This window comes from Schistocerca americana, chromosome 4 (genome assembly GCF_021461395.2).
Source record: "Schistocerca americana isolate TAMUIC-IGC-003095 chromosome 4, iqSchAmer2.1, whole genome shotgun sequence".
Taxonomy (NCBI): domain Eukaryota; kingdom Metazoa; phylum Arthropoda; class Insecta; order Orthoptera; family Acrididae; genus Schistocerca; species Schistocerca americana.
The window spans coordinates 634,864,110-634,887,380 of NC_060122.1; the positions used below are offsets into that span (position 1 = coordinate 634,864,110).

At 39.4% G+C, this 23,271-nt stretch overlaps 1 protein-coding gene across 3 annotated transcripts in view; it reads right to left on the bottom strand.

The window, feature by feature from the left end:
- LOC124614071 overlaps positions 1-23,271 on the bottom strand; it is a 228,608-nt gene that overhangs the window by 186,313 nt on the left and 19,024 nt on the right. For all 3 annotated transcript variants that reach the window (XM_047142907.1, XM_047142908.1, XM_047142909.1), the window contains exons 5-9: positions 16,657-17,013; positions 10,190-10,822; positions 9,936-10,100; positions 3,688-3,903; positions 3,491-3,583 (exon numbers count right to left, since the gene is read on the bottom strand). In XM_047142907.1, the coding sequence (XP_046998863.1) occupies positions 3,491-3,583; positions 3,688-3,903; positions 9,936-10,100; positions 10,190-10,822; positions 16,657-17,013 (1,464 nt within the window). The remainder of the gene's footprint in view (positions 1-3,490; positions 3,584-3,687; positions 3,904-9,935; positions 10,101-10,189; positions 10,823-16,656; positions 17,014-23,271) is intronic.

The following is a 23,271-nucleotide window of genomic DNA, read 5'->3' on the forward strand; positions in this document are numbered from 1 at the left end:
ATGGGTCTGTATATAGCACAATTATATATTTCAGGAGTGTGCTTGTATGTGGTGACTGACTCTCATGGGCTTGTGATCCTCATCTACTATCTACAGTCTATGGTGCACCAACAATCATAAGCTCAACCCTCTGATCTATAAAATAACTGATAGGATGTGATGCAATCAGTTGAACTCCAAAAAAAATTTATCTGGCAGCTGTATTGAATATTACAATAAATACTGTTGTTTTCTCTAGAGTACTGTTTACTTTAAACACGGTAAAGAGTGCCCCATAAGGAATGTGACTTTTGAAACGGCTGCAATTTCTGTTCTAGTAAGTTGGCAGCATTGAACTTGGCACAATTTGCTTCTGTTCTCTTTGTAGTTACTATGGGGTGCTTCATGATGCAGCAGCTCATTGCCATTATAAAAACTTATTACACACATGGTGTGTATTATGCAGAGACTGTTTGCAAACTACTTCGTGGAATCTTTTGTCAACGTAATGCACCGAATGAGTCGACTGTGTTGAGTATGCCTCCTAAATTTGAGAAAATCGGTTCAGTTGAGGACATTAAAACCCCAGGGAATCTTTATGTTAGCCATTCTGTGGAAAATATCACCACCATGCGTAATAATATTGCTGTAAGTGTGGTGAAATCTATTCACTAATGTTCACAACTACTGGACATTCCAAGGTCCAGCATGCAATGAATTCTGAAAGGAGATCTGCAATTTTCGACTTATAAAATCCAATTGACACAATAACTGAAGACAAATAATCATGTAAAATGCGAAGAATTTGCCCACTGGGTGTTTTTGAAGCAAATAGCACACAACAAGTTCATCAGGAAAATAATGAAGTGAACTTTCTGTGGAATGGTTTTATGAAAAAGCAAAATTGAAGCATTTGGGGCACAAGAAACTCTTGAGTAGTTATACAAAAGGCATTACGTCCACAAGAGTGACTGGGATGTGACATTTGGGCTGGGGGTGTAACTGGTCTGTACTTCTTCAAAGATGGCATCAGAAGTGGATTAAGATTGGATGGCGAATGATACCACAAAATGTTAAAAAGAGTTATGTGATCTACATCTATCTACATCTACATTGATACTCCGCAAGCCACCCAACGGTGTGTGGCGGAGGGCACTTTACGTGCCACTGTCATTACCTCCCTTTCCTGTTCCAGTCGCGTATGGTTCGCGGGAAGAACGACTGTCTGAAAGCCTCCGTGCGCGCTCTAATCTCTCTAATTTTACATTCGTGATCTCCTCGGGAGGTATAAGTAGGGGGAAGCAATATATTCGATACCTCATCCAGAAACGCACCCTCTCGAAACCTGGCGAGCAAGCTACACCGCGATGCAGAGCGCCTCTCTTGCAGAGTCTGCCACTTGAGTTTACTAAACATCTCCGTAACGCTATCACGGTTACCAAATAACCCAGTGACGAAACGCGCCGCTCTTCTTTGGATCTTCTCTATCTCCTCCGTCAACCCGACCTGGTACGGATCCCACACTGATGAGCAATACTCAAGTATAGGTCGAACGAGTGTTTTGTAAGCCACCTCCTTTGTTGATGGACTACATTTTCTAAGCACTCTCCCAATGAATCTCAACCTGGTACCCGCCTTACCAACAATTAGTTTTATATGATCATTCCACTTCAAATCGTTCCGTACGCATACTCCCAGATATTTTACAGAAGTAACTGCTACCAGTGTTTGTTCCGCTATCATATAATCATACAATAAAGGATCCTTCTTTCTATGTATTCGCAATACATTACATTTGTCTATGTTAAGGGTCAGTTGCCACTCCCTGCACCAAGTGCCTATCCGCTGCAGATCTTCCTGTATTTCGCTACAATTTTCTAATGCAGCAACTTCTCTGTATACTACAGCATCATCCGCGAAAAGCCGCATGGAACTTCCGACACTATCTACTAAGTCATTTATATATATTGTGAAAAGCAATGGTCCCATAACACTCCCCTGTGGCACGCCAGAGGTTACTTTAACGTCTGTAGACGTCTCTCCATTGATAACAACATGCTGTGTTCTGTTTGCTAAAAACTCTTCAATCCAGCCACACAGCTGGTCTGATATTCCGTAGGCTCTTACTTTTTTTATCAGGCGACAGTGCGGAACTGTATCGAACGCCTTCCGGAAGTCAAGAAAAATAGCATCTACCTGGGAGCCTGTATCTAATATTTTCTGGGTCTCATGAACAAATAAAGCGAGTTGGGTCTCACACGATCGCTGTTTCCGGAATCCATGTTGATTTGGAGCATGTGAGTGCTGAAGAGGTTTTGTTTCGACAGGATGACACAAACTGTCACACATTGATTACAACCATCAACTTGCTGTGAGAGAGGCTCCCTGGCTAGATGATTTCCCACAACAGTGATGTGAATTGACCACCCAAATCTTGTGATTTAACACCACCTCTTTCTGCTGTGGTATTTGAAATCTCATGTGTAAACCAACATATCACAGTCACTTCCAGAACTCAAGGTTGGGATTCAGAAAGTAATTTCAGAACTAGGAGGTGCAAGTATGTCAAAACATTTATGAAATAATTCATCTAAAGAACAAGAGTGTGCCTGCAGAATAGTGGAGGGCATCTAAGTAGTATCATACTGCATACATAATCACAGAAAGCAAACACTGCAATGACAAGCACGTCACTCAACTTTGTTAATAAATTTGTATGGTTTTATGTACTCAAAAGTTGCAATGTTTATGTGACACTTTTCATTCTGCAATTTGAAGCTGTGAATTGTTGAAACCAGAAAATACAGGGTTGTCTCTGAATTCCAAAAAAACAAATAACTAAAAATATAAAATGTAACTTTATAAATACAAAACTAGAACACTATACTGCAATGGTAAGACCAAAATGTTTATATCCAATTGAATGCTTAACAATGGCCTACTTGACAGAAGAGAGAGAGACTGCAAAGACGGATTCTTGCAAAAGTAACGGCTACCACACAAGCAACAGTGCGTTGGGAAATGAGAAGTAACAAGATGCTCTACCAGAAAACACACAAAAATATCAACAGTAATGGCAAAGCAAATTTTAGTCTCTTTTTTTTAACACCTCTACTGTATGAATGAGAACAAGCTAACAAAACAAATATATAAATATTTCTAGAACAATAAATCAACATAACAGTACTGCAAGCGCGCGCGCACGCCTACACACACACACACACACACACACACACACACACACACACACACACACACCACACACACAGGTGTGTGTGTGTGTGTGTGTGTGTGTGTGTGTGTGTGTGTGTGTGTGTCAAAGTTTGATATATCTTTAGAAACAACAGGAAGACTCAAAATGTTATGACAACAACATCCTCATCAATTTGATATAATCTGTAGTTAAACGGGAACATACATTTTCACTGAAAATAATGTTCAATAAATTTCAGCACAATAGTAATATCTGACATTACTGTTAATCAAAGAAAAGCATACAAGCAGCACTTACTGTAATCTGGGGTCTGCAGCTGACTCCTGCTTCATTTCCATCCACACATGGTGCAATTTTAAGAGTCAAGTACGTGTTGATATTATCATTGATCTACAAGAGAAAGAAAATATAGCATGTCTTGGGAAACATATTTCAAGTGATGAAAAATGTTGATCATCAGAGACTACTTTATTTGAAATGGGGCAGGCACTTACCTCAGTGTGAACATTAATCAGGTTTAAAAGAGTGTGGGCTACATTTAGTTTTTTGTTGATTTCTGAAAGTGCAAATTCTGTCACATGGTTGAGCTGAGGGTTATATACATCTACACCAGAGGCACCAGTTGTGGTTGAATGACCATCTATGGTTCTCGGTTGGAAAGTGTCATCTGAAAGTCCTTCTTCTTTAGGGGAGCATTCAGACCTGACAACCTAGAAAAAAAAAAGTATGGTAATGCATATTAATGACATTTGTACAGAAATTTCATAAGCCTGTTAAGCACTGCTCTTCATCCAAGTAAAACTACAGTACAAAGTCATCAGAATTTTAGCCATTTTTCATCTTTTCAGACGGCCGTTTCAGTGTGCTGAGATGTATTCCTGTTTACTGATGATTAATATGTCATCTCCAGTATAGTGAACTATGGAGCAAATCTACAAAATCGCAACATGTCGTTTCGCTGCTGCTGCCTCTAAGGTGCCGACCTTCTTCGTAGGGGGTGCAATTTAGATCAATTACAGAAGGAAAATAGCTGCTAGCATGCAAATTGGATGTCATAAGCTGCTTACAAGGGGTTGGATTCAACTTCTGAATGTGGTCTTATCTCTATAAACAGGGAAGGGAATCAATGTAACAAGTTAGTGATGCAAAGAATCTGATTACACAATATGATAAAGTGTGGTGCTCAATATGGATTGATGAAACATTGATAACTCAAGCTGTTTTTCACAAGAGAATGATGATAATTTGACATTAAAGCTTCACACTTGTTATACCTATGGCAAAAACTGAACAAAATACAAATATAAACAGCTCATTATAATGAGGCCAATTCACTACCATAATACATGTTACAGAAAAGAATAAATAATCTTGGGATTCATATTGAACGAGCAAGCAAGAATAGAAAACATTGGACAGAGCAGATATGGTTGGCCCAGCATGTGCTGTGACCACAAGTCAAGGTGGGCTGCAATCACAGCTTGGTGTCATGACACAAATGGAAAGCAACTGCTAGGCAGAAACTTGCAATTTTGTTTGTTGAGGTAATGGAAATGACTGCACTAATGTGATACTTCAACCTACCTTTACAACACAATTGTTGGGTATACACGTGAACAAGGGCTTAGGATACATTCAAAAATGTCCATTATTGCCATCAGTTGATCTGTTCCATCACTCTGAATGTGTTTGAATTTTTATACCTATGTAGTACACACGTATGTGTCTGTTAACATAATAGTGAGACCTATTCATGTTTAGAGACTAATATCTGAGTTTATCATCATAAAATACTCACAGCACAGAGATAAGTGGGGACATACTGTGTCGTGCACCCGCATTTAATTTCGCGTGATCCCCGCGGATTTGGAATCCCTCTGGCCGCAAGAGCACATGTAGCATTACTGTCGCCAGTCAAGGGTAGGTCGGAGGAGAAGGTAGTTAAGGGCTGCGGTGACCTAGAGAAGAGGAGAGTGTAGCGCAGGTGGCGAAGAGCACAAGTGTGGCAGCATGTTGTTGTACCCAAGCACCTGCCGTGGTCTGTTGGCAAAAATGGTGCTTTCGCTCCCTGCGGGTTTGGCGGGGCCGAGTGTTGGTTGAAGCCGTGAACATTACTCATTTAAAGCTACTTCGGCAGGACGCACAGCATTCGGCGTGTCCTCTGCTATTGAAGTTGCAAGCAGTTCGTGTCCATTGTGGTGCCGGGTTGGAGTCCAGTCTGACCTTTGCAAGTATTGGACGCAGTGGCATCGGCTGGATGATACCCGTGGGTTTCCAACTATGAGTAATCTTCATTACATCCTTCTTTCAGTGCTCTCTAGGCAATCATTTGTCAATGGGCGCTGAATTTTATGAGAAATCACGGTTAGCATCTGATTAGTGTGCACGTCACTTGGTGTCACGTGGTGGCTATTTTGACTTCGTATCCTGGTTGGCCATTGTTTTGCCTGGTACTACTTGAGTTGAGTTGTGTCAGTGTGTGTGGGCTTGTGGTTGTTACTATACCAATCTAAGGGTATAGAATGCAGATGTAATTCTTCTGATTTACGAATTGTACTTTATAGTCAGTATTTCTGAGGCATGTCTACAGTTACCTATCCCGAGTTCAAGCTGTTTACTAAATTGTTTGCCTCCACAAAAAAAAGAAGAATTTTATGCCTAACGTCCCCCCCATGAAACATGGACCTTGCCGTTAGTGGGGAGGCTTGTGTGCCTCAACGATACAGATAGCCGTACTATAGGCAGGGTATCTGTTGAGAGGCCAGACAAACGTGTGGTTCCTGAAGAGGGGCGGCAGCCTTTTCAGTAGTTGCAGGGGCAACAGTCTGGATGATTGACTGATCTGGTCTTGTAACACTAACCAAAACAGCCTTGCTGTGGTGCTACTGCGAACGGCTGAAAGCAAGGGGAAACTACAGCCGTAATTTTTCCCGAGGGCATGCAACTTTACTGTATGGTTAAATGATGATGGCGTCCTCTTGGGTAAAATATTCCGGAGGTAAAATAGTTAATTTGGATCTCCGGGTGGGGACTACTCAAGAGGACGTCGTTATCAGGAGAAAGAAAACTGGCGTTCTATGGATCAGAGCGCGGAATGGCAGATCCCTTAATCAGGCAGGTAGGCTAGAAAATTTAAGAAGAGAAATGGATAGGTTAAAGTTAGATACAGTGGGAATTAGCGAAGTTCGGTGGCAGGAGGAACAAGACTTTTGGTCAGGTGAATACAGGGTTATAAACACAAAATCAAACAGGGGTAATGCAGGAGTAGGTTTAATAATGAATAAAGAAGTTGGAGTGCAGGTAAGCTACTACAAACAGCATAGTGAACGCATTATTGTGGCCAAGATAGACACAAAGCCCACATCTACAACAGTAGTGCAAGTTTGTATGCCAACTAGCTCTGCATATGACAAAGAAATGTATGATGAGATAAAAGAAATTATTCAGGTAGTGAAGGGAGACGAAAATTCAATAGTCATGGGTGACTGGAATTCGATTGTGGGAAAAGGAAGAGAAGGAAAAGTAGTAGGTGAATGTGGAATGGGGATAAGGAATGAAAGAGGAAGTCATCTGGTAGAATTTTGCACAGAGCACAACTTAACCATAGCTAACACTTGGTTCAAGAATCATAAAAGAAGATTGTGTACATGGAAGAAGCCTGGAGACACTAAAAGGTTTCAGATAGATTATATAATGGTAAGACAGAGATTTAGGAACCAGGTTTTAAATTGTAAGACATTTCCAGGGGCAGATGTGGACTCTGACCACAATCTATTGGTTATGAACTGTAGATTAAAACTGAAGAAACTGCAAAAAGGTGGGAATTTAAGGAGATGAGACCTGGATAAACTGAAAGAACCAGAGCTTGTATAGAGTTTCAGAGAGAGCATAAGGGAACAACTGACAGGAATGGGGGAAAGAAATACAGTAGAAGAAGAACGGGTAGCTCTGAGGGATGGGGTGGTGAAGGCAGCAGAGGGTCAAGTAGGTAAAAAGACGAGGGCTAGTAGAAATCCTTGGGTAACAGAAGAAATATTGAATTTAATTGATGAAAGGAGAAATTATAAAAACAACGTAAATGAAGCAGGCAAAAAGAAATACAAATGTCTCAAAAATAAGATCGACAGGAAGCACAAAATGGCTAAGCAGGGATGGCTAGAGGCTTATCTCACGAGGGGTAAGATAGATACTGCCTACAGGAAAATTAAAGAGACCTTTGGAGTAAAGAGAGCCACTTGTATGAATATCAATAGCTCAGATGGAAACCCAGTCCTAAGCAAAGAAGGGAAAGCAGAAAGGTGGAAGGAGTATATAGAGGATCTATACAAGGGTGATGTACTTGAGGACATTATTATGGAAATGGACGAGGATGTAGATGACGATGAAATGGGAGATACGATACTGCGTGAAGAGTTTGACAGAGCACTGAAAGACCCGAGTTGAAACAAGGCCCCGGGAGTAGACAACATTCCATTGGAACTACTAACGGCCCTGGGAGAGCCTGTCCTGACAAAACTCTACCATCTGGTGAGCAAAATGTATGAGACAGGAAAAATACTCTCAGACTTCAAGAAGAATATAATAATTCCAATCCCAAAGACAGCAGGTGTTGACAGATGTGAAAATTACCGAACTATCAGTTTAATAAGTCACAGCTGCAAAATACTAATGCGAATTCTTTACAGACGAATGGAAAAACTGGTAGAAGCCGACCTCGGGGAAGATCAGTTTGGATTCTGTAGAAATGCTGGAACACGTGAGGCAATACTGACGCTACGACTTATCTTAGACAATAGATTAAGAAAAGGCAAACCTACATTTCTAGCATTTGTAGACTTAGAGAAAGCTTTTGACAATGTTGATTAGAATACTCTCTTTCAAATTCTAAAGGTGGCAGGGGTAAAATGTGGTGCTTCAGAAGAATGCTGAAGACTAGATGGGTAGATAACATAACTAATGAGGAGGTATTGAATAGAATTGGGGAGAAGAGGAGTTTGTGACACAACTTGACAAGAAGAAGGGACCGGTTGGTAGGACATGTTCTGAGGCATCAAGGGATCACCAATTTAGCATTGGAGGGCAGCGTGGAGGGTAAAAATCAGAGGGAGACTAAGAGATGAATACACTAAGCAGATTCAGAAGGATATAGGTTGCAGTAAGTACTGGGAGATGAAGAAGCTTGCACAGGATAGAGTGGCATGGAGAGCTGCATCAAACCAGTCTCAGGACTGTAGACCACAACAACAGCAACATGCCTGCTGTTCGTACTTTCCTGCGTTTGTAGTATGTTTAATTTTTGCTAAATAATTAATGAGTTGTCTCTGTGTTACAGGATAGGTGATTGTATCTCTTGCTAAGTGTGGTCTTGTTAAAGATGCCTGTGTACCATGACTGAAATTTTTAATGAAGGTTTCCAGTACTGTGGTAATGGCAAACTGCCGTCCTATGTTAGTAGAGACGGAGGAATTATTGCTACTGGCACTGCCTCTGACACCTCCTATATCATCATAAATTTGTAGCATATTTGTCAGTCATTTTGGCTACTTTGAAGACAATGGCATCTTGATATTTACTGGCAATAGCTGATGGTTGAAATTTTTTACATATTCATTTGATCATATGTTTTGCTGTTTGTAATGGAAATGTATTTTTACTTCATTTAATATTCTTTACTAAAAGGAAGTGATTTTATGCTGTTGCCATTTTGAAGTGTTTGCTACCAGTTGGGTTATTGAAATTTAGTCTTTTCAGTTCTGGAGGCAATTTGTTGTCGTTATTCCTGGATTTTTGCTTTTTAAAAATAAATTCATCAGTGATTTTAGAAACGTTAATAAATTCATTATGGCTCAGTACCTTTCCACACAACACCAGCTCCCTACTGCATTTCATTCTAGCCACTATAACGTATACTACTCGGGAACAACATTGTACTGCAATGTTATCCACCCATTTGAACATAAAATGTATTATAAAAAAATTTTATTTAAAAAAAAACTAGAGATTGAATTGGCTATGTAATTGTTACACAACATTACATAGAGCTTACAGACATGAGAGCCAACTGCTTATACAAACATTAACTGTTAGACCCATCTAAAATGCTTATATACTAATTGCTATACTTACATAAAATTCATAATCCAACTAAAATATAAAAGTTTTGCCCAGTGTATAAAGCACACAGTCAGTAACACTAAAGATTCGGCTTATTAAATACTAAAACATGATACTGACACACACATCACAAATTAATAAAAATTGCAGCCATCAAAAAATAAGCCGTGTGAAAGTAGTGCTACTGGTTGTAGTTACCTGTAACTTCAATAAGTACTGCTGCAATACGAAAACTATTTAATCACTATTGAAGACATGTTTATAGGGAAGAGAGCTCTACCTACTACCATGTAATATTAAAATCCTATATTTTCCACAATCTCAACAGCAAATGCACAACTTTTATAGTGATTATTGTGTATGCATGATAAACAACAAATGATTTAGTGTTTAAAGTTTTAGTTTATGGCATGATGTAGTTTACTTTGTTGAAAGTATGCAGAAGACTGGTTGCGTAGACAGCTATATGGATCTGATGATTGCATTTTTTGAACAAAAGTGGCAATATTTATAAAAATAGTGTAAATGAGAGAGGGTAAAATAAACAAAAAATTACAATATTTTATCCCAAATGGTAACTTCAGCAATTAAAAAAAAAATCTTATTTAGACAGATTGTTAACACATACCTGAACTCTAAGTGAATTGTCAACAAATGAGCGATGAAGATGTACAGTACAAAGAGAAAGTGGCATAACCAAGTCTTTGAGACAGTCTGCATTTGGTGCCTTATTTTCTTCACACAATGACGTTCCAACAACAAGTTTCAAGTGATACATCACACCATCCATAATCTGTAACAGTTTTTTGAATGAAATGTCTTGTCCTATTATAGGAACATGGCAAGAAGGTGTATGCAAAAGGTCTAACACAAAAAAATTACCTGCTTCTTTGCATCCACTACCTCCACAACAACACGCTTCAGATTGTCCTCATCAATGGCATCGAGTGTTTCAACTGCAGTACCTGCTAAGTCATTTACCAACTGCTCCTCTCCTGGACCTATATCTTTAAGACCTCCAATGAAACCAGAAACCCCTCGTCTTTTCATACGGGCATTCTGCCCCGTTTGGTAGTACTCTTCTGAATCTGAAAGATAGCCTCCCATATCCCACCCAAGGAAGGGAATATCCTCCATGTAGTCAGCTGAGTAGCCACGAGCATAGTTATAAGGAGTATCATCTGCAGCCACTGTTGCCAAATCATCAAAAGAACCAAACTGGGGCCTATCATCATCCTTGTAATGAGTCAGCACTTTTTCATTTTTGGAAATACTGACTGAAAGAGGGTTTGCAACAATGTCATTAGATGGATAATTGTCATCTATTCCGGTGCAGTTATTAAATGTAATCTCCCTCTGTTTCTGAAGTCCTGGTTTCTCAAATATTTCAATGTAGCAAGTGTTGGGATCACTTTTATAATTGATTGCACACAAGTTCCTGTCCATGTTAGTTTCCTTCAAACATTCTGTCTCACCAACATCAAGGAGCAACATGTACATAATTCCATTCACAACCTGCAATTAGAACAAAAAACAGAATCAAATGACCTGAAAATGTGTCATTTTTCACAGTAACAGCACTTCTCCAAGAACGTGTAAAATGAACTAAGAATTAATAATATTATGAGATGGAAAGTTGCTTTCACCATATAGCGGAGATGCTACGTTGCAGATAGCCACACAAAAATATTTTCACAGTTAAAGCTTTCGGCATGATGAGAAAGCGAAGAATTTTTCAACATTGCAACATTATAATATTACCGATGAATTTAAGTTTTTTGGTAACAAATATGGTTCTGTAATTATTAATAAAATTGTAACATACATGTATAGGGTTAGTGTTAGGATTGAAAGACTAAATCTTGACGACAAAGCTAACAAGAAGATATTTGAAAATCAGGGTGCACTGGAGAAAGTGTGTATAGCATGTAGTAATAAAATGGGTGCTTTTGATTTGAATCCGCAGAAGGCATCTGGTGTACCTTGGCGTAAATATACAAGAAGGAATAGGTTTAAGTTTGTAATGTATTCTAAGCCAGAACAAAGTGCAGATATAACGAAAGTCAAGTCGTGGACAGATCTTGAAAAGGAGTGTAAAGTTAAAAATAGGTTGTTTCAAGGTACAAATCCATTTTATATTGGACTACAGATTGCTGGTGATGAACCCAAGAGAAACGATAATGTACAGAGTGAAGTTAAATATGTAACATTTATTGTAAGAAATAGAGTGTATATGACATTTTGTAAGAGGAAAGGTAAAGTAACTTTCTGAATAAAAGTATTTGTTTACAGCTAATGTCTGCGTTGGAGTTTTTTTATGCCAACTGGGAACATATTCGAATTACCCGGATGACCTACGCCTCGCCTTGTTCCTAATAGTCAGCAGAGGGTTGATGAACTCGCTATTACATTTTGTGGCAACAAGATTAATTATTCTGCAGCTGTTTTAGTGTTGGAAGAACTATGGTATTATAAGCCTAATTTGGGTGATTTAGTGCGTCAGTTTAGGGACGCTTATAGAGAATATGTATTTATGCCAAACGGTATAAGATGTGCAAAGAGGTACTTTGATTTTAGGCAAGGTTGTTATAGGCCATTGTGGTACAATGGCCGAAAATGTGAAAATCTTTTTCTTGTGTCTACATGCGACTCAGCATCTCTGCTACATGGTGAATAGCAACTTTCCTTCTCATAATATTGTTACATTCCATCCTGGATTTTCCATTGTTTGAACTAAGAATTAAACACTATGTGATTAAGCAGAACAAGGAAACAAAAATACTGTATTCTAATAAACTGCTTACGTTCCAAAGGTGCAATCTATAGTGCTGCTGAAAGAAACATTTAAAGGTAGCAATACTATTCCCAGACTTCAGGTCTTGTAAGTTCCTTCTACAAGGGGGGAACAGGGTTTGGTTGGGGTAGGTTGGTAAGGAGGGGAAGGACTCATGTACCCTACTTTGAAAGGGACCACCTGTTATGAGGTTAATGGGAGACAAAAAGGAAAAAAAAAGGTGTTATAGCATGGGAGGAAAGAGTACATCAGAGAGTACTGTGCCAGCTTCAGTTCATAGTAGATGGAAAGGACACAAAGAGAAGAAATGTGGATTACAGGGGAAGTGAAAGGAAACATTGAATGAATACTGTAATTCAGAATTGAGAGGAAACCAGAAAAAGAGGGGGGGGGGGGGGGACAAATAAATGACTGGGAGGAAGACAAACAATAAAGAGAGAGAAGCAGAGGAGGGGAGGCAAATAAGAAAAAGAGAGAGAGAAAGAGAGAGGGAATGAAGAAGAAATGCAAGTGGGAAGGGGGGGGGGGGGGGGGGTGGAGAGAGATTGAGAATGGAGATTATAAGGGTTGTGTGATATGGGACATGTTGGTGAGCAAGTTCCCATCTTCAGAATTTGGAGAAAATAAACTGGGTGGGAGCACTCAAATGGCCTTTGCCCTCTAGAAGGCTCTATATTGTCCCTTAGGTCTTAAAAACTCAATTTCTGAATTTGAATTATTTACATTACAAGCATGAACTTCAGATAACCACACACAATTCTAAGGCCTTAAATTAAGAAGAAGTGGTATGTAACTGAAATTAGGCACTTTTACTCTTGAGCAGAGCACACAAAGAACTAGAAATGTGTAACAAGTTAAAAACGGTGTACCAGATGAGGTCTCAACCTGGACACTCAACTCTCAGAGACTTATGACTGTCATTTCTACATAGTTCACAAAACAACTTGAAGCTTCAAAAATGCTAGTCATTCACTTTCTTGTTACACTCACTAAAGGAACAAGGTGGAAAAATTATTTCCAGTACAAGGATCTCTCCTATTTTGTTCTTCTATGTTCTGCAATAAGATAGGCGTCTCCTCTTCATAGATTCCCACCTAAGCTCACAGGCCATTTCTGTAACACACTGCTTCCATGTCTTCAATTAATTTGAGCTAGCAGGGATCCTGAACACTTGAACAGTACTCAAGAAAGAGTAATGTATGTGCTCTGCACTCAGTCTCCTTTACAGGTGAGCTACACTTCCCCAGAATTCTTCCAATGAGCCATAGTCTACCACTGCCTTCCCCACAGCTATCCTTATGTGTTCATTCCATTTTTTAGTGTTCTGCAATGTTACACTAAGATATTTAATCAAAGTGAGTGAATTAAGAAGCATACAATCAATATTGTATTTGAACATAACAAATCCACATTAATTTACATTTATCCACATTTACAGCTATCTACCATTTATTACATCAAATATATTCTATATAATTGAGGGCCTAGTGCTAGAGGATGCTATTTCCATCTGTGGCAAAATATAACAGAAACAAAGATTTTACTAGAGGGTTTTTCGTCCGAAAAATGTTATAGTGTTTCACAACCGCTTTTAGTTCAGTTTGTCCTCCACATATTGTAGATAATTGGAAAATATAACAAACTGAAATGAGTTGTTATTGACTCACAGTTTTCAAAACAAATTTGATTTTTAAGTAAGGGAATCAGTATTACAAACATTGGAAAATCCAGGATGGAATTAACAATATTCTGAGAAGGAAAGTTGCTACTCACCATATAACAGAGGTGCTGAGTTGCAGATAGGCACAACAAAAAGATTTTCACATTTAAAGCTTTTGGCCAATGGCCTTTGTCAACAATAGACACATATAATACGCACACACACACACACACACACACACACACACACACACATGCACCAGTGTGACTTCAGTTGCCTGAGACTGTAGTAGTCTGTGAGAGCTGCATTTGTGTGTGTGTGTGTGTGTGTGTGTGTGTGTGTGTGTGTGTGTGTGTGCGCGCACGCGTATATGTGTCTATTGTCGACAAAGGCCATAGGCCGAAAGCTTTAAGTGTGAAAATCTTTTTGTTGTGCCTATCTGCGACTCAGTATCTCTGCTACATGGTGAGTAGCAACTTTCCTTCTCATAATATTGAATCAGTATTACAAACGGATAATTTCAAAGTATAGTCATAAAAGCATTTACAAAGTTTTTAAAATAAAGGGTATACTACGAGAAATGGTTGATACTGAGGGGTACGACAGGAATGATCATTCAAAGCAAAGAAGTCTAATTAACACAGGCTGTAAAATACGTACCTTCAGAACTACGAGAACTACTACATCTTTGATACTGTGAAACAAATCTCTTCCACTGCCAGCTCTTTGCTTTCCATACTGTGAGAAGTGGTAGTATGGACCAAAATGAGAAAAAATTCCCAGTAAACATGGGCTCTATAGTGCATACCTTAATGGCTATGAGTATTTGTTAATCTTCGCTAGTGTTAAATGCATCTCTTCTACTAAACAAGTGCTCATAGCTTTTAAGGTATGCATTTTAGAACCCATGTTTCCTAGAAAATTCCCAAATTATGGACAGAAAAGAGCTTGCAGTAGAAGAGATTTTTGCCACAGTCCTGAAGATGAAGTGCTTAGAGCCCATGTTTACTAGACCTTTTTTGCTTCAAAATAGTTGTTCTTGTTGTGTCACTGAATATTGCACCCCCCCCCCCCCTCCCCCTCCCCGGGACACCACATAAATAATATCTCCAATGTTAAACGTCCTCAACATGTTCATTTCAATCTGCACTATCTGATGCTGTTAGAAACCCATAAAATGAATGGTAAACTGGTGGGACGACAGATCTCATGTACTGCAGAAACGTCTCCCCCCTTCCGTAAACAACAATGGATGGTCAGCATCATCATTACATTCACCCTTTACTATTTTTCGGGTGTATGGTCTAATAGTTCTTGAAGTTTGAGGAAAGACTTATTTATGAACCTCCAAGAACTACAGAGGAAATAAACATTTATTCAATACCAGTTTCGAACAATCATCATTAAGCACTGTGGTATCATTCTTACTACAGTGACAATCAAAATAAAATGAAGAACACCCATCACGTATAACTGTAATCAAGAATAAAGTGTGAGTCACATAATCTTTGTCCTTCCATGATGCTGAGCGGAGTACATTTGCACACTTTTATTTTATTTTATTTTTTATTTTATTGACACCCCAGTAAGAATTACATCACATAGGCTGATATCAATAACTTCATGTTTCTGATGTTGATAGTTTTGATCAATATCAGTACTGTAGGAAGTGTTTATTTCATCAGCAGCGCTTGATGATTTTTGCAAGGAAGAGAGATCACAGTTTAACATGTTGATGGGGGCATCATCAGAGGAGAGAAAGAATATCTGCTGTGTCCTTCTCAATCAGACTTTCCATATTTGCCTTAATCAATTTAGGGAAACCACTAGACTTTTGGGCAGGGTAACATATTACCTAAGAACAGCTCCCAAAACACATTCTTGAAAAATATTCTCTAGCACTCTTGGAACTTTCATTGTGAAGGAAGACAGTGAAGACTTCAACTCAGACTTCACAAAGGATAATGATCATTTTTATTTCCCATCTCTTTCAGTTTTCATTTTCCATTCACCTGTATTTACTGAAGTCACGTTTATGTGCTATCAGTTTCAAAACCAAACGGCTCCACGTTCGGGCACCTTACAAGGATGTGGAAATTGATCTATGTCTGCTACCTACATCTCTCCATCACGTGACACATACTATTGACTGGGATCACCCCTGCAGCTGCATTTCACCAACAGCATACCAGAGCATTATTACATAAGAGAATGAATTTGTCTCAGTAGTCGAGCAGTTCATCATGTGGAGAGTAGACACCAAGTGGCCAGCTCCTCATGTTAGGCCGACAGTGCCTATTTTCTTCTCAAAAATTGAGAAAATTTCATATGAGAATGAAGTATTGTAGCACATAGTTGCAACCTCCGTCCCCCTCCCCCCCCCCCCCCCCCCACCTCTACTGGGCTAAAAATTTCTTTGAAGGGAGGTGGAAATGCATCAAAAATGGGCACATTAAACTCTCAGAGCCACTTGAGATCAAACAGGGCAACACAAAAAAAACAAGAGATATTTCTCATGCAGATATCCTGATTGAGAGTGTTAGGAAAGAACATGCAAATATTGAGTAAGGAAACAGACTTCACAATAACACTGCAAAGTACAGTTTGACTAAAAAAGATGTCCCAGACTGTTAGTTTGTACTGTATGAACCTCTGCAGCAATTCCAACAACAAATAGCTGTTTACAATAGAGCTTATAGTGTCACTATAGTGTCTAATAAAAAAAAAAATAATTTTAAGGGTACTGAAAGCAATGCAGCCCCAGATTCAAGCACCAAGTTTTATTCCTAAAAGAAAGAACATTTTACACAAGAAATAGCTCAGATCACATAATATAGCATTTTCATTAAAACTGTTCTCTCTCTCTCTCATTCTGGAGAAAATATGATTGCTTACCTGCCTCTGAGCCTTACGCACACTTACTAATCCATATTTGTATGCATTTGTTGTGCTTTTGTCAATGGAGTTAAGTGCCAGATCAACAAATTGGGACAAATCTGGATTATTTACGTTTAAGTCAACAGGACACCCCAGACAAAATGCTTTTTTGGCAATCATAGGTTCTTCTACAGCAGGTACTGGATCCTCAATGTCTAATGCCGCTGTTGCGCCTATCTTTTCTTCAGGTTTTGAGTCTGATATTTTTCCTGCTGACATTTCTGGTTCAGGCACACCAACTTCAATTATTGATTCTAGGTATTTTTCAATCTCTGAGTCATCTATCGCTTTTCGATCATGTGAACGTGAGCCAACCTGTAAAACAAATTTCACAATCTTTATATTTATCATACAAGAGCATCTACTAGCGTTAATATCATCAGATTTTCATTATAAAAGGAAAAGTGGTGCAAGCTTTTATATACTACTAGCTGAGAATTTCCAATAAATAATATACAGCTTGCGGCTTCTGAACTGATGAAGTATGAAACTGTATTAAGTAACACCTGTGCTTAACACTTTCTGTACCTGTTCTTGTCTATAATCACATATCACTTCTTGGACAGTGAAACAAATCTTCAAGATTATTCTTTGCGATTTTGTGTAACAAAGATGCTTTTTATATCTAAAAACAAAGATGATGAGACTTACCAAATAAAAGCGCTAGCAGGTCTATAGACACACAACCAAACACAAACATACACACAAAATTCAAGCTTTCGCAACAAACGGTTGCTTCATCAGGATAGAGGGAAGGAGAGGGAAAGACGAAAGGATGTGGGTTTTAAGGGAGAGGGTAAGGAGTCATTCCAATTCCGGGAGTGGAAAGACTTACCTTAGGGGGAAAAAAAGGACAGGTACACACACACACACACACACACACACACACACACACACACACACACACATATCCATCCGCACATACACAGACACAAGCAGACATTTGTAAAGGCAAAGAGTGTGGGCAGAGATGTCAGTCGAGGCGGAAGTAAAGAGGCAAAAATGTTGAAAGACAGGTGAGGTATGAGCGGCGGCAACTTGAAATTAGTGGAGGTTCAGGGCTGGCGGATAACGAGAAGAGAGGATATACTGCCAAGATGTGCTGGCCGTGGCACAGTGTTACACCGTCCGGGTTATCTGGATACTTCTCACTAACACCAACCTGTCAGAACTCCAGATATGGGAACTTGACCTTCAGTACATCCTCTCTTCCCGTTATTCACCAGGCCTCAACCTCCGCTAATTTCAAGTTGCCGCCGCTCATACCTCACCTGCCTTTCAACAACATCGTTGCCTCTTTACTTCCGCCTCGACTGACATCTCTGCCCAAACTCTTTGCCTTTACAAATGTCTGCTTGTGTCTGTGTATGTGCGGATGGGTGCGCGCGCGCTAGTGTATACCTGTCCTTTTTTCCCCCTAAGGTAAGTCTTTCCGCTCCCGGGATTGGAAGGACTCCTTACCCTCTCCCTTAAAACCCATATCCTTTCGTCTTTCCCTCTTCTTCCCTCTTTCCTGATGAAGCAACCGTTTGTTGCGAGAGCTTGAATTTTGTGTGTATGTTTGTGTTTGTTTGTATGTCTATCGACCTGCCAGCGCTTTTGATTGATAAGTCTCATCATCTTTGTTTTTAGATATATTTTTCCCACGTGGAATGTTTCCCTCTATTATATTCAAAAGATGCTTTTTATATACAGAACTGCCAAACACAATGGAAAATGCTTCAAAAATGTACAAAACGTTAAATCAAGTTTTGGAGGCATTGTTTTAGGCCAGACACAAAACTAATGACAGGAATAAGAATTTCAGAAATAACTGAATGTAAACTAAGTACAAAAAGATAGATTGCCACTTACCGTAAAAAAAAACACTAAGTAGCAATCTATCTTTTCATATATTGTTGATATTTTTACCTGGACTTTCCACTGTTTGAATGTAAACTGATGATTACAATCATTCAGAGTGGATAACAACTGGCACCATAGTAGCAGAAGTAAGATGATTTTGTAATAATTTAGCAAGATCGTCTAAGAAAACTGCAACACCTTGAAACTACATTCAGCCAGAAAATGTCTGATGAGCAAAGAAGGTAATTAAAGTCGATGTTGATTAGCTTCATCAGTACCAGCTCAATTCTTCAGAGCAAGCAGAATGGTGTTCCATTGAAATGTTCCAAGGTGTCAGAATGAGAAAATTAGAAGGAAATGATCACAAGAATGGCTTGGTTGCAGCTGCCCCTCTCTCTCACCACCACCACCACCACCACCACCACCACCACCACCACCATCACACCTTACTACTGCATACAACCACAGAAAACTGAATTCTCAACTATGCAATGTGCCCCTAAGGTATACACTTTAGTCGCAGCTGTTCTTCATCAGACTTTACTCTCTGTTTCTTCCTTCTTTTCCCATGTACATATGAGGGGCACTCAATAAGTAATGCAACACTTTTTTTTTCTTCGCTAGTTACAGTTGAAAAATGTGGAATTTGTTGTGGGACAACGTGAAGTATTCTCACTTCAGCTCCTATAGTTTCAACGTGTGGATGCCCTCATTCAAGGTGCTCAATGGATCACAAACAAACGCCTCACTGCTCAAGTGAACATCAGAGTTCGATTTCCTTCTTCATGGTGAAGCAATCAACTCTGAAGTGTACTATGCTACGCTCAGAAATGTGAAGAAATGACTTCAGCGTGTTTGTTGCCAAAAAATTCTAATTAACTTCTCCTTCTCCAAGACAATGCAAGGCCTTGCACAAGACTACACACTCGAGAGAAGCTCGCAAAACTTCAATGGACTGTTCTTCCTCATCCACCTTACATTCCAGATCTCGCACCTTGAGGCTACTTTGTTTGGCACAATGTAGGATGCACCCCATTGGAAGCAGTACTTGGATGATGGGGAGGTTATTGATGCAGCAAGATGTTAGCTTCAACTTCCAACAGTAGATTGGTACCATATGGGTACACAGGCCCTTTCAGTAAGGTGGTGTAAGGCCGTCGCATTGAACAGGGATTGTGTCAAAAACCATGATTCTGTTGCCAAGAGTGGGGAATAGAATGGTGTATTGGAATCCTGAATAAAACCAACCTGCTCCCAGAAAAAAATTGTGTTGCATTACTTACTGAATGCCCTTAGTAATTCAGAGTCTGTGGACTACTCGACACTTGAACTATAAAATCAAGTGGTTGACTTTATGCCTTCGGCTACTTGTAATTACTCAGGACTTTCCAGAATTAATTGATATTAATATGACAAGTTAAGCTGATTCCATCAAGTTATAATGAGGAACTGGGTGACCCAATGACTGTTAATAAGTGCCAGAACATAAAATTATAGTGTTGGGTGTTTGATCCCCAATCAAACATCTTTTTATGATACTTTCACCTCTTGCAGTGTATTTCTATGTATAAAATGACTAGTTCACCATAGTTATGTGGCAATGTTACACTAAAATCCCCACTCTCCTTCTCCCCTCTCCCACCCTTACAACTGGCCGAGAGAACAGCTGATAAGTCCACAGGCAACAACCCAAGGGTGTACCATTCCAATAGGACCATGTATCATGAGGCACTCAAGTGATGAAATGACTCTTTTGGTAAACAATTCCTTTACTTAATGACTAGTTATGTAAGAACAGCTCCCCACCACCCAATTCTGTTGTTACCCAGAACTGATACTGCCAGTACAAATCACAAACTGTGAACCACTATACTCAAAATACAAAATATGTTGGCTCACAATGAAAAATATAAAACATTTTGATCAAAGTGGATGAAACATGTAAAGATGTTAAGAAAGGTATGACTGGGAGGGTGGGGGGGGGGGGGGGGGGGGGTGGGGGGGGGTTGACATAACATACAGGAAAATTAAATGTGTAGGTGTTAGTCAATAAGGAGCAGATGTCTTTGTGACATGCATAAGAGAACATCAAGAGATGCAGGAGAACCTCAAAGATCTTAATGATGTACAGAAGCTGTCCTGAAGTCTGATAGAACACATGAAGAGGTTCACGTGGATATCCAGTAATGTTGTTACTCTGACAGAACACTAAATGATGATATAATGTTGCAGTTGTTGAATTCTGTAGGAGGTGAAGGTACTACAAGGCTATTTTGGTTGATGTCAAAAATCTAGGAAAGAAGCAACTTAACCAAGATTTCAAAAAACGCATTATCCATCACACTACTAAAGAAGGTAAATGGTTATAAATGTAAAAACTATCGGATGATTCTACTGACAAGTTACACTTTTAAACTGTTGAGCACAATATCATACTACAAGAATAGAAAGAAAACTTGAGAAATAACTAAACAAAGATCAGTTTAGTTTCAGAAAGGGAAAATGCACCGGCAATTCTGACACTGTGTTTGCTATTAGAAAGAATACAGCAGAAGAAGCAAAACACCTTCTTAGCATCTGCAGACAAAAACAAAGCCTTCGACAATGGAAGGTGAAATAAAATGTTCACAATAATTGGAAGACTGGGTCTAAGGTACAGAGCAAGAGGACTAATTTACACAATCCAAATGGGAATACCAGAAGAAGAGGTCCCAAAAAGACAATTTTGTGTTAACAAGAGTGTAAGGCAAGGTTGAAACTTACCATCACTGTTGCTCAACTTTTAGACTGAAAAAGCAATGAAGTGAAATAAAACTTCAAAAGAGGAATAACTGTGCAATGGTATGTAAGTAAGACATAGAAGACCTGTTGAATGGGAGAGACAGCATATTTAGCATAGAATATGGCTTAAGGGTAAACAAAGCAGAGATGTAAGTGATGAAGAGTAATAGAAAGGGGAATAACATATTAATATCAAACTTGTAATGACAACACAGCAGCAGCAGCAGCAGCAGCAGCAGCAGCAATAGTAGTCTTAGTCATAGTAGCAGTAGCAGTAGCAGTAGTAGTAGTAGAGACAAATTTGTGCTATTTAGGGTGGAAGACTGTGTATTATGGCCAGAGCAAGGAAGATAACAGATGTATGACAACACATGGAATAAAGCTTTCTTCAGTAATAGAGATCTACTAATATCAGGTATTAGTATGGTAATAAGAAGTAGTTCCTTAAATCGTGTCTGGAGTGCAGCATTGTATGCAGTTGAAACACAGGCCACTAGAAACCTGGAAGAGAGGAAACTGGAAGCATTTGAAATCTGGTGCCGTCAAAGGATATTAAAGTTTAGGTTCACTGATACAAGACTAAATGAAGTAGTACTAAAGGTAATAGGTGCAGAAGACCCTTAGTAAAATTTAAGGGACACTTTAGTAGGACCTCTGCTACAGCCTCTGGGTACAGTTCACTTGACACTTGAAGATGCAGCATATAGAGCAAAATATTAGGAACAGAGACAGACTGTGATACAAAATAGATGTAGAACGTAAATAGATAGATAAAAAATCTACTCACCAAGTGGTGGCAGGGGAACACACACACAAAAGGATTGAACTTTTACAAGCTTTCAGAGCCAGTGGCTCCTTCTTCTGGTAGAAGAGTTGAAGGGGAAGGAAGATGGATGAAGGAAAAAGACTGGATCAGTTTAGGGAATGGGGTACAGTTCAGGAAAGTCACCCAGAACCCTGGGTCAGGGGATACTTACAGGACGGGATGAGAAGGAAAGACTGATTGTTGGGGACTGCACTATACGAGATTTTAAAACTTGAGAGCTTAAAGGTGGAAGGTAGACTGGCAACGGCAAGGAAAGCGTTTCTGAAGAAGAGAAATTTGTTAACATCGAGTATAGATTTAAGTGTCAGGAAATCATTTCTGAAAGTATCTGTACGGAGTGTAGCCATGTATGGAAATGGAACATGGACAATAAATAGTTTGGACAGGAAGAGAATAGAAGCTTTCAAAATGTGGTGCTACAGAAGAATGCTGAAAATTAGATGGGTAGATCACATAACTAATGAGGAGGTATTGAATAGAATTGGGGAGAAGAGGAGTTTGTGGCACAACTTGACAAGAAGAAGGAACCGGTTGGTAGGACATATTCTGAGGCATCAAGGGATCACAAATTTAGCATTGGAGGGCAGCGTGGAGGGTAAAAATCGTAGAGGGAGACCAAGAGATGAATACACTAAGCAGATTCAGAAGGATGTAGGTTGCAGTAAGTACTGGGTGATGAATAACTTGCACAGGATAGCGTAGCATGGAGAGCTGCATCAAACCAGTCTCAGGACTGAAGACCACAACAACAACAACATAGGGTAATACGCAAGGCAGAGATTACTACTAAGACTTTGTCCATAAGTTAATAAAGAGTGAAAAGCTAAGTGCATTGTACGTAACACAAAAGGGCGGGGGCGGGGAGGGGTGGGGATGGCAAAAAGTAGACAAGTCAGAAAATAAAAGATGTAGAAAACTAAAATAGAGTGAAGAAAGGATTCGTTACTGTGAAGAAATACTGAGACCAAAGGAATTAATGTAAATTAAGGCCAATTGGGTGGTGAGAACTAAGGACAAGTTGTAGTGCTAGTTCCTACCCACAGAGTTCTGAGAAACTGGTGTCTGTGGGAAGAATCCAGATGGCACGTGTGGAAACAGGCACTGAGATCATGACTGTCATG